Raw genomic sequence first — 12414 nt, 5'->3', positions numbered from 1 at the left:
CGCGTCCGGAACCTGTGCTCCGCAACGGGAGAGGCCGCAGCAAGGGGAGGCCCGCATACCACAAAAAAAAAAAAAAAAAAAAAAAAAAAAAGAATATGGTCTCTGGAGCCCAAATGCCTGGATTTCAGTCACTGCCCCATCAGTTATTGGTGCTCTGTGACCTCGGCAAATGCCTTAACTTCTGTGCCTCAGTTTCCTCATTTCCTCATCTGTAAAATGGTGACGATGATGATGTCTACTTCTTTGGGTTGTTGTTAGGATTGAGTGACTTATTAGGCACTTGGCACAGTGTCTGGCCTGTGGGTAGGAGCTCAGTAAGTGTTTGCTGCTGATCTTGGAGGAGGAATGAGACAGGTAGAAGGTTTCCTCTAGGGGCAGTTTGCTGGGAGCAGAGGCAGCATGTCTCTCCCCTTTACCATTGTGTGACTACAGGGACAGATGTTCTCATCGATGTCAGGTGAAGCCTTGTTTCTAGGACTCTCAGATATCCCTCCAGTCCCTTCCCGCCTCTGTCCCACGGGACCTCCTGCAACAGGAGTAGTTCCAGCTGCCTTAGTCTGTTGATCTTAGGTGCACAAGGGGCCCTTTGGTCCAGGCCATGCCTCCAGGCTGGTGAGTGTGCTCACTGTCCAAGAGGTGGTGAGTGCTGTTGTGGGCAGACATGCCAGCCCCTTCTCTGATATGGGCCCCCACCTCTCCCCTCCCCTCCCCCTGTCTGGGTCATTCCCATCACACATCCACAGGCCTTTCCTCACCAATGAGGTCACTTACTTCTGTGGTGCCCTTTCCACAGGAAGGCGGGCTGGTGAAGAAGGCTTTGTGCTCCCACTCTTCTTTGGTTCTTCTTCCTACTACATTTGCTGTTGGGTCAGGATTATGATTGTGACCCCAGGACACACCAGGGACCAGTACTCGAGGGAGGCTTGAATTTGTGGCCCATTTTGGGATGCTCAGTAGGATCCCATTTCAGCCAGCTGAGTTCCCCAGCTTCCTGAGCTGGCAGAGTCCTGGGCTTCGTAGAGAGGGCTGCAGCATGATGAGGGCCAGCCAGGGCGTTCCAGTCAGGTTGTCCAGTCTTCTTTTCCATTTTGTCCAATGGAGGAGGCTCCCGCAGTCAGCATCTTGGTGCTGTCCCGTTATTGAGGTCAAGTTTCTAGCGGCCCAGGAGATGAGCTCGTGATTGTGGGTCTGGACTCCATCCTGAGCCCTGACTGGTGATTGCCGAGGACTCAGAGGGCAGGAGTGGGAGCAGGGGAGTATGCTCTATTCCTGGTTTACAGTCTTCTCTCTCTCTCCCTAGTTTGTCCAGAAGAATTATGGAGAGAATCCAGAAGCCTACAATGAGGAACTGAAGAAGCTGGAGTTGCTCAGACAGGTAGGAGGATAGTGTTTTTATGCAGGTGTGAACAGAATTGGTTTGATAGGGAAGTAAAGAAACCACCTAGAACTGTCTTCTCATTTTAATTCAGTTTTTTTTCCTCTGTAAAAGCAGCAAAATTAATGATAGAAAAATTTGAAAATACTAAAAGCAAAAGATAAAACCCTTTTCACAATTTTTTGTGTATATATATATTTTAATGTTATTTACATATACTATATAAAACCACAGTAGGACCATGTACCACCTATACTGCCTATGTAGCCTGCCTTTTTCCCTTAACATACTGTGGATATGTTTCTGTATCAGTGAGCATACAACAGTGGTATTTTTTTTTCTTGGTTTATCTAATAATTTTTCTTTAAGTTTTATTTTATATTGGAGTATAGTTGATTTACAATGTTGTGTTAGTTTCAGGTGTACAGTAAAGTAATTCAATTATACATATACAGATATCTGTTGTTTTTCAAATTCTTTTCCCATTTAGGTTATTACACAATATTGAGTAGAGTTCCCTGTGCTATACAGTAGGTCCTTGTTGATTATCTATTTTAAATATAGTAGTGTGTATGTGTCAATCCCAAACTCCCGATTTATCCTTCCCCCACCACCTTTCCCCTTTGGTAACCATAAGTTTGTTTTATAAGTCTGAGTTTTTTTCTGTTTTGTAGATAAGTTCATTTGTATCATTTTTTTAAGATTCCACATAAAAGTGATATCATATGATATTTGTCTCTGTCTGACTTACTTCACTTAGTGTGATAATCTCCTGGTTCATCCATGTTGCTGCAAATGACGTTATTTCATTCTTTTTAATGGCTGAGTAATATTCCATTGTATATATGTAGCACATTTTAAAAAAATTATTTACTTTTGGCTGTATTGGGTCTTCGTTGCTGTGCGCAGGCTTTCTCTAGTTGCAGCGTACAGGGACTACTCTTTGTTGTGGTGCACGGGCCTCTCATTGTGGTGGCTTCTCATTGTGGAGTGTGGGCTGTAGGCGTGCGGTCTTCAGTAGTTGCAGCATGCAGGCTCAGTAATTGCGGTATACAGGCCCTAGAGTGCACAGACTTCAGTAGTTGCAGTGCGTGGGCTCAGTAGTTGTGGATCGTGGGCTCTAGAGCGCAGTCTCAGAAGTTGTGGCGCATGGGCCTAGTTGCTCCACAGCATGTGGGATCTTCCCAGGCGACGGATTGAACCTGTGTCCCCTGCATTGGCAGGCGGATTTTTAACCACTGCGCCACCAGGGAAAGTCCTGTACCACATCTTCTTTATCCATTCATCTTTCAGTGGACATTTAGGTTGCTTCCATGTCCTGGCTATTGTAAACAGCACTGCAGTGAACATTGGGGTGCATGTATCTTTTCGAACCTTTCAGGCTTCTGTTCCATTACTTCTTCCCCCTTACCTTTCACCCCCAAGACAAATCCCAACCCCTGCCAAACTGCTGTGCTGAGGGTGCTGTTGTACGTAGGTGGGGTAACTCTAAGGAAGGAGGCTGAAGGTGGGAATCCCCCCACCAGGAGACTTGGAGGCCAGCTGACTTTTCAGAGCTGTTTCAGCCCAGAGGGTCCAACATCCTTTGGATACACTAGGCTTGGTTTAACTCTAGGAGGGCCCACCTGGATCTGGAGATTGTGGTTTCGTGCAGAGGGACCAGGCACTACATGTCTGCGGGGGTGGAGGGGGGCTCGTTTGCTGGCACATCCTCCCCAGCTCCCTCAGCCCCATGACAGTCCAGCCTCGGGACTCAAGCCTGCTCAGGCTTTAGGGATGTGACACCAGCCAAGGTCACCGAGGCCTGAGGGGAATAGAGTAGGCATTTCTTTTCTTTCTTTAAAAATTTTTATTTTATGTTGGAGTATAGTTGATTTACCACGTTGTGTTTGTTTTAGGTGTACAGCAACCTGATCCAGTAATACATATACATATATCTGTTCTTTTTCGGATTCTTTTCCCATGTAGGTTATTACAGAGTGTTGAGTAGAGCTCCCTGTGCTATACAGTAGGTCCTTGCTGATTATCTATTCTATATATATTAGTGTGTACAGGTTAATCCCAACCTCCTAATATATTCCTCCTCCCCCACCTTTCCTCTTCAGTAATCCTAAATTTGTTTTCTAAGTCTGTGAGTTTTGTAAGTCTGTTTCTGTTTTGTAAGTCTGTTTCTGTTTTGTAAATTAGTTCATTTGTATCAGTTTTTTGTATCTACCTATAAGTGATAACATAATATTTGTCTTCCTCTGTCTGATTTCACTTGGTATGATCATCTCTAGGTCCATCCATGTTGCTGCAAATGGCATAATTTTATATGGCTGAGTAATATTCCATTATATATATGTGTGTGTGTGTGTATTTATATATATATATACACACACACACACACCACATCTTCTTTAGCCATTCATTTGTCGATGGACATTTTGGGTGCTTCCATGTCTTGGCTATTTTAAATAGTGCTGCAGTGAGCATTGGGATGCATGTATCCTTTCAAACAATGGTTCTCTCTGGGTATATGCCCAGGAGTGGGATTGCTGAATCATATGGTAGCTCTGTTTTTAGTTTTTTAAGGAACCTCCGTACTGTTCTCAGTAGTGGCTGTGCCAATTTACATTCCCACCAACAGTGTAGAAGGGTTCCCTTTTCTCCACACCCTCTCCAGCATTTATTGTTGGTAGATTTTTTGATGATGGCCATTCTGAACCGGTGTGAGGTGATACCTCATTGTAGTTCTGATTTGCATTTCTCTGATAATTAGTGATGTTGAGCATCTTTTCATGTGCTTTTTGGCCATCTGTATGTCTTCTTTGGAGAAATGTCTATTTAGATCTTCTGCCCATTTTTGATTAGGTTATTTGTTTTTTTTGATATTGAGCTGCATGAGCTGTTTGTATATTTTGGAGATTAATTCCTTGTCAGTTGCTTCATTTGCAAATATTTTCTCCCATTCTGAGGGTGTCTTTTTGTTTTATTTATGGTTTCCTTTGCTGTGCAAAAGTTTTTAAGTTTAATCAGGTTGCATTTGTTTATGTTTGTTTTTATTTCAATTACTCTGGGAGATGGATAGAAAAAGATCTTGCTGTGATTTATGTGAAAAAATGTTCTGCCTATATTTTCCCCTAAGAGTTTTATAGTGTCTGGGCTTACATTTAGATCTTTAATACATTTTTTAAAATTAATTAATTTTTGGCTGCATTGGGTCTTTGTTGCTGCACGCGGGCTTTCTCTAGTTGCGGCAAGCAGGGGCTACTCTTAGTTGTGGTGCATGGGCTTCTCATTGCAGTGGCTTCTCTTGTCGCGGACCATAGGCTCAGTAGTTGTGGCTCACACGCTCTAGAGCGTGTGAGCTCTAGAGCCCGCATGCGCGGGCTTCAGTAGTTGTGGCTCACACGCTCTAGAGCGCAGGCTCAGTAGTTTGTGGTGCACGGGCTTAGTTGCTCCGTGGCATGTGGGATCTTCCCAGACCAGGGCTCGAACCCGTGTCCCCTGCATTGGCAGGTGGATTCTTAACCACTGCACCACCAGGGAAGCCGCTTTAATACATTTTGAGTTTATTTTTGTGTATGATGTTAGGGAGTGTTCTAATTTTATTCTTCTGCATGTAGCTGTCCAGTTTTCCCAGCAGTTCCCACACGTTTATTGAAGACACTGTCTTTTCTCCATTGTATATTTTTGCCTCCTTTGTCATAGATTAGGTGACCATAGGTGTGTGGGTTTATCACTGGGCTTTCTATCCTGTTCCATTGATCTGTATTTCTGTTTTTGTGTCAGTTCCGTACTGTTTTGATTACTGTAGCTTTGTAGTATAGTCTAAAGTCAGGGAGCCTGATTCCTCCAGCTCTGTTTTTCTTTCTCAAGATTGCTTTGGGTATTTGGGGTCTTTTGTGTTTCCATACAAATTGTAAAATTTTTTGTTCTAGGGATTTCCCTCGCAGTCCAGTGGTTAAGACTTTGCCTTCCAATGCAGGGGGTGTGGGTTAGATCACTGGTTGGGGAGCTAGGATCCCACATGCCTCGCGGCCAAAAAAACCAAAGACATAAAACAGAAGCAATATTGTAATAAATTCAATAAAGACTTTAAAAATGGTCCACATCAAAAAAAAACTTAAAAAATTTTTTTTTTCCTAATTCTGTGGAAAAAATGCCATTGTTAATTTGATAGGGATTGCATTAAATCTGTAGACTGTTTTGGGTAGTATAGTCATTTTCACAGTATTGATTTTTCCAATCCAAGAACATGGTATATCTCGCATCTGTTTGTGTCGTGTTTAATTTCTTTCATCAGTATCTTATCGTTTTCTGAGTACAGGTCTTTTGCCTCCTTAGGTAGGTTTATTCCAGGTATTTTGTTCTTTTTGTTGTGATGGTAAATGGGATCGTTTCCTTGATTAATCTTTCTGATCTTTTGTTGTTAGTATATAGAAATGCAACAGATTTCTGTGTATAAATTTTGTATCCTGCAATTTTACGAATTCATTGATGACCTCTAGTAGTTTTCTGGTGGCCTCTTTAGGATTTTCTGTGTATAGTGTCATGTCATCTACAAACAGTTGACAGTTTTACTTCTTCTTTTCCAGTTTGGATTCCTTTTATTTCTTCTTCTCTGATCACCATGGCTAGGACTTCCAAAACTATGTTGAATAAAAATGGCAAGAGTGGACATCCATGTCTTGTTCCTGATCTTAGAGGAAATGTTTTCAGCTTTTCACCATTGAGTTTGATGTTAGGTATAGATTTGTCATATATGGCCTTTATTATGTTGAGGTGTGTTCCCTGTATGTCCACTTTCTGGAGAGTTTTTACATAAATGGGTATTGAATTTTGTCAGAAGCTTTTTCTGCATCTGTTGAGATGATCCTATGGTTTTTATTCTTCAATTTGTTGAGGTGGTGTATCACACTGATTGATTTGCTGATACTGAAAAATCCTTGCATCCCTGGGATAAATCCCACTTGATCATGGTGTATGATCCTTTTGTTGTACTGTTGGATTCGGTGTGCTGAGTATTTTGTTGAGGATTTTTGTGTCTCTGTTCATCAGTTATATTGGCCTGTAATTTTCATTTTTTGTGGTGTCTTTGGTTTTGGTATCAGGGCGATGGTGGCCTTATAGAATGAGTTTGGGAGTGTTTCTTCCTCTGCAATTTTTTGGAATCATTTTAGAAGGACAGGTATTAACTCTTTTCTCTAGGTGTTTGATAGAATTCGCCGTGAAGCCATCTGGTCCTGGACTTTTGTTTGTTGGGAGTTTTTTTTTTTTTTTTTTTGCGGTACGCGGGCCTCTCACCGCCGCGGCCTCTCCTGTCATGGAGCACAGGCCCCGGACGCGCAGGCCCAGCGGTCATGGCCCACGGGCCCAGCCGCTCCGCGGCACACGGGATCCTCCCAGACCAGGGCACGAACCCATGCCCCCAGCACCGGCAGGCGGACCCCCAACCACTGCGCCACCAGGGAAGCCCATGTTGGGAGTTTTTTAATCACAGTTTCAATTTCAGTACTTGTGATTCGTCTGTTCATATTTTCTCATTCTTCCTGGTTCAGTCTTGGAAGATTGTACCTTTCTAAGAATTTGTCCATTTCTTCTATGTTTCCATTTTATTGGCATATAGTTGCTTGTAGTAGTCTCTTGTGATTCTTTGTATTGGGTTGGCCAAAAAGTTCGTTTGGTTACTGAATACATTGTTCAATACAGTTCTTGGTGAAAATGAAAAATGTCTTTTATTTTTACTTAAAACCGAACAAATTTTTTGGCCAACCCAATATTTCTGTGCTGTCAGTTGTAACTTAGTTTTCATTTCTAATTTTATTGATTTGAGCCCTGTCCCTTTTTTTCTTGATGAAACTGGCTAAAGGTTTATCAATTTTGTTTATCTTTTCAAAGAACCAGCTTTTAGTTTCATTGATCTTTTCTGTTGTTTTCTTCATCTCTATTTTATTTATTTCTGCTGTGGTCTTTATGATTTTGTTCCTTCTACTAACTTTTGGTTTTGTTTGTTCTTCTTTCTCTGGTTGCTTTAGGTGTAAGGATAGGTTGTTTGTTTGGGATTTTTCTTGTTTCCTGAGGTAAGATTGTATTGCTGTAAACTTCCCTTTTAGAATTGCTTTTGCTGTGTCCCATAGGTTTTGGATCATTGTGCTTTCATTTTCATTTTTCTCTACAAATTTTTTGATTTCCTCTTTGATTTATTCAGTGATCCATTGATTGTTTAGTACCTTATTGTTTGCCTCCACTTGTTCGTGTTTTTTATCATTTTTTCCTTGTAGTTGATTTCTAATCTCAGTCTTGTGGCCAGAAAAGATGCTTGATATGATTTAATTTCCTTAAATTTACTAAGGCTTGCTTTGTGGCCCAGCATGTGATCAGTCCTGGAGAATGTTCCATGTGCACTTGAAAAGAATCTGTATTCTGCTGCTTTTGGATGGAATGCACTATAAATATCAATTAAGTTCATCTGTCTGATGGGTCTTAAGGACTGTGTTTCCTTATTGACTTTCCGTCTGGATGATCTGTCCCTTGATGAAAGTGGGGTGTTGAAGTCCCCCACTATTACTGTGTTACTGTTGATTTCTCCTTTTATGGCTGTTAGTATTTGCCTTATATATTGATGTGCTCCTGTGTTGGGTGCATATATATTTACAATTGTTATATCTTCTTTTTGGATTGATCCCTTGATCATTATGTAGTGTCCTTCTTTGTCTCTTGTAACACTCTGTATTTTAAAGTCTGTTTTATCTGATAGGAGTATAGTAGGTCCTCTACATACGAATGAATTCTGTTCCAAGAGTGCATTCATAAGTCCCATTTTGTTTGTAAGTCCAACAGAGTTAGCCTAGGTACCCAACTAACACAGTCAGCTATATAGTACTGTACTGTATTAGGTTTATAATACTTTTCACACAAATAATACATTTTAAAAAACCCACAAAAAATAAAGAAAACATTTTTAATCTTACAATATAGTACCTTGAAAAGTACAGTAATACAGTACAACAACTGCATACCGGGGCTGGCATCGAGTGAACAGGCAAGAAGAGTTACTGACTGGAGGAGGGAGAGGAGGTGGGAGGTGGTAGGGCTGATGGATCGTCAGCAATAGGAGATGGAGGGCAAGCTGCAGTTTCACTCACGTCTGAAGTTGATGGCACAGGTTCTGATTCCTTGCTGGATTCAATTCCATCTACCCTCTTGAGAAAAATGTTCCAGTGATGTTTGGGTAGTACTGTACCAGCTACACCACCGCTGCATTTATGCTTGCTTCTGGACATCCTGGGCTTGAAATAAAGATACTATACTACTGTACTCTATACAGTACTGTACAGTAAAGTACACAAAAACACAGCCACTCGCAGAGGATGCATGCACATGACAATGTACGCCAGACACATGAACTGACTTACGTGATTAGACATGAGAATGCACGTTCACATCTTTGAAAGTTCGCAACTTGAAGGTTTGTATGTAGGGGACTTACTGTATTGCTACTCCAGATTTCTTTTGATTTCCATTTGCATGGAATACCTTTTTGTATCCCATCACTTTCAGTCTGTATGTGTACCTAGATCTGAAGTGGGTCTCTTGTAGACAGCATGTAAATGGGTCTTGTTTTTGTATCCATTCAACCAGTCTTTGTCTTTTGGTTGGAGCATTTAATCTGTTTATGTTTAAGGTAATTATCAATATGTATGTTCTTATTGCCATTTTGTTAATTGTTTTGGATTTGTTGGGTTTTTTTAATTAATTAATTTTTGGTTGTGTTGGGTCTTCGTTGCTGTGCGCGGGTTTTCCCTAGCTGTGGTGAGCGGGGGCTACTCTTCATTGCTGTGCGTGGGCTTCTCGTTGTCATGGCTTCTCTTGTTGCGGAGCATGGGCTCTAAGTGCGCAGGCTTCAGTAGTTGTGGCACGTGGGCTCAGTAGTTGTGGCTTGCGGGCTCTAGAGCTCAGGCCCAGTAGTTGTGCACGGGCTTAGTTAGTCCATGGCATGTGGGATCTTCCCAGGCCAGGGCTCGAACCCGTGTCACCTGCATTGGCAGGTGGATTCTTAACCACTGTGCCACCAGGGAAGCCCCTTTGATTTGTTTTTGTAAGTCTTTTTTCTACCCTTTTGTTCTCTTGTGATTTGATGACTGACTGTAGTGTTTTGTTTGGATTCCTTTTTCTTTTCTTGTGTGTGTGTATCTATTATAGATTTTCAGTTTGCAGTTACCATGAGGTGTTTTTTTTTAAAATAAATTAAAAAGAAATTTTTGGCTGCGTTGGGTCTTCATTGCTGCACGCCGGCTTTCTCTAGTTGCGGCAAGCAGGCTTCTCATTGCGGTGGCTTCTCTTGTTGTGGAGCACGGGCTCTGGGCCCTCAGGCTTCAGTAGTTGTGGCACATGGTCTCAGTAGTTGTGGCTCGCGGGGTCTAGAGCAAGGCTCAGTAGTTGTGGTGCACGAGCTTAGTTGCTCTGTGGCATGTGGGATCTTCCAGGACCAGGTCTCGAACCCTTGTTCCCTGCTTTGGCAGGCGGATTCTTAACCACTGCACCACCAGGGAACTCCATAAATAGCTTTTATTATGTCGAGATATATTCCCTCTATACCCACTTTTGTAAGGGTTTTTATCAGGAATGGATGTTGAATTTTATAAAATTCTTTTTCTATATCTGTTGAGATGATCATGTAGCTTCTGTCATTTCTGCCCCTCACCCCCCCCCCCTTTTTTTTTTGGCCATGCCATGTGGCACATGGGATCTTAGTTCCCTGACCAGGGATTGTACCCAGGCCCCCTGCAGTGGAAGCATGGAGTCTTAACCACTGGGCCACCAGGGAAGTCCTGGTTTCTGTCCTTTCTTTTGTTAATGTGGTGTATCACATTGATTGATTTGTGTATGTTGAACCACCTTTGTGACCCTGGGATGAATCCAACTTGGTTGTGGTGTATGACCTTTTTTATGTATTGTTGGATTTGGTTTGAGAATTTCTGTGTCTATATTCATCAAAGATATTGACCTGTAATTTTCTTTTTTGGTAGTGTCTTTGGTTTTGGTATCAGGGTGTTGGTGGCTTCAAAGCATGTCATTGGGAGTGTTCCTTCCTCTTCAGTCTTTTGGAAGAGTTTGGGAAGGATTGGTATAAGTTCTTTGTATGTTTAGTAAAATTCCCCAGTGAAGCCATCTGGTCCTGGACTTCTGTTTGTATGGAGGTTTTTTTTTTTTTATTACACATTCTGTTTCATTTCTAGTGATTGGTCTATTCATATTATCTATTTCTTATTCATTCAGTTTTGATGGGCTGTATGTTTCTAGAAAGTTATCCATTTCTTTGAGGTTGTCAAATTCGTTGGCCTATAATTATTCATAGTATTCTCTTACGGTTTTTTGTATTTCTGCAGTATCTGTTGTGATTTCTCCTCTTTCATTTCTTATTTTGTTTGTGTCTTCTCTCTTTTCTTCGTGGTGAGCCTGGCTAGAGGTTTGTCAATTTTGTTTACCCTTTCAAAAAAACAGCTCTTGGTTTTATTGATTTTTTTGGTCTTGTTTTTTTCATCTCTATTTTATTTATTTCCTCTCTGATCTTTATTGTCTCCTTCCTTCTGCTGACTTTTGGTTTTGTTTGTACTTCTTTTTCTAATTCTTTTAGGTGGTGGGCTAGGTTGTTTATTTGAGATTTTTCCTGTTTCTTAAGGAAGGCCTGTATTGCTATGAACTTCCCTCTAAGAACTGCTTTTCCTGCATCCCAGAGATATTTATGGTTGTGTTTTCATTGTCATTTGCCTCAAGGTATTTTTTATTTCTTTGATTTTTCTTGTTGACCCATTGTTTTTTTTTAGTAGTATGTTGTTTAGTCTCCATGTAATTGGTTTTTTCTTGTTTCTTTCTCTGTGGTTGATTTCTAGTTTCATGCTGTTGTGGTCAGAAAAGATGCTTGAAATAATTTCTGTACTATTACATTTGTTGAGGCTTGTTTTGTGCCCTAGTATGTGGTCAGTCCTACAGAATGTTCCATTTGCACTTGAAAAGAATGTGTATTCTGGTTTTTTTTTGGATGTAATGTCCTGAAGATATCAATTAAGTTTAACTTTTCTATTGTATTATTTAGGATCTTTATTGCCTTATTGATTTTCTGTCTCAAAGATCTGTCCATTGATGTGAGTGGGGTATTAAAGTCTCCTACTGTTAATGTATTCTTGTCAGTTTCTCTCTTTATGTCTGTTAGTATTTGTTTTATTTATTTGGGTGTTCCTATGTTGGGTGCATATATGTTGACAAGTGTAATATCCTCTCCTTGTGTTGATCTTTTTATCATTGTACAGTGTCCTTCTTTATCTTTCTTTATAGCCTTTGTTTTAAAGTCTATTTTGTCTGATATGTGTATTGTGACCCCTGCTTTCTTGTCATTTCTGTTTGCATGAAATATCTTTTTCCATCCCCTCACTTTATTCTTTTTAAAAATTTTATTTATTTATTTATTTATTTATTTTTGGCCATGTTGGGTCTTCGTTTCTGTGTGGGGGCTTTCTCTAGTTGCGGCGAGCGGGGGCCACTCCTCATCGCGGTGCAAGGGCCTCTCACTGTCGCGGCCTCTCTTGTTGTGGAGCACAAGCTCCAGACGCGCAGGCTCAGTAGTTGTGGCTCATGGGCCTAGTTGCTCCGCGGCATGTGGGATCTTCCCAGACCAGGGCTCGAACCCGTGTCCCCTGCATTGATTGGCAGGCAGATTCTCAACCACTGCGCCAGCAGGGAAGCCCCATCCCCTCATTTTTAATCTATGTGTGTCCTTTGCCCCAAAGTGGGTCTCTTGTAGGCAGCATATTGTAGGCACTTATTTTTTTAATCCAGTCTGCCACTCTGTACCTTTTGATTGGAGCATTTAGTCCATTGACATTTAAGGTAATTATTGATAAGTATGTATGTATTGCCATTTTAAACCTTGTTTTCCCATTGATTTCATTTTTTTATTTCTATTTTTATTATTATTATTATTTTACATCTTTATTGGAGTGTAATTGCTTTACAGCGGTGTGTTAGTTTCTGCTTTATAACAAAGTGAATCAGCT

General features: G+C 41.1%; 1 protein-coding gene across 2 annotated transcripts in view; it reads left to right on the top strand.

The window, feature by feature from the left end:
- PTPN23 (protein tyrosine phosphatase non-receptor type 23) overlaps positions 1–12414 on the top strand; it is a 45575-nt gene that overhangs the window by 7232 nt on the left and 25929 nt on the right. For both annotated transcript variants that reach the window (XM_055080180.1, XM_024124021.3), the window contains exon 2: positions 1301–1375. In XM_055080180.1, the coding sequence (XP_054936155.1) occupies positions 1301–1375 (75 nt within the window). The remainder of the gene's footprint in view (positions 1–1300; positions 1376–12414) is intronic.

Source organism: Physeter macrocephalus, chromosome 18 (genome assembly GCF_002837175.3).
Source record: "Physeter macrocephalus isolate SW-GA chromosome 18, ASM283717v5, whole genome shotgun sequence".
NCBI classification, from domain to species: Eukaryota; Metazoa; Chordata; class Mammalia; order Artiodactyla; family Physeteridae; genus Physeter; species Physeter macrocephalus.
Note: the sequence above shows the minus strand (reverse complement) of the source record. Positions and strands in the feature narration are given on the sequence as shown.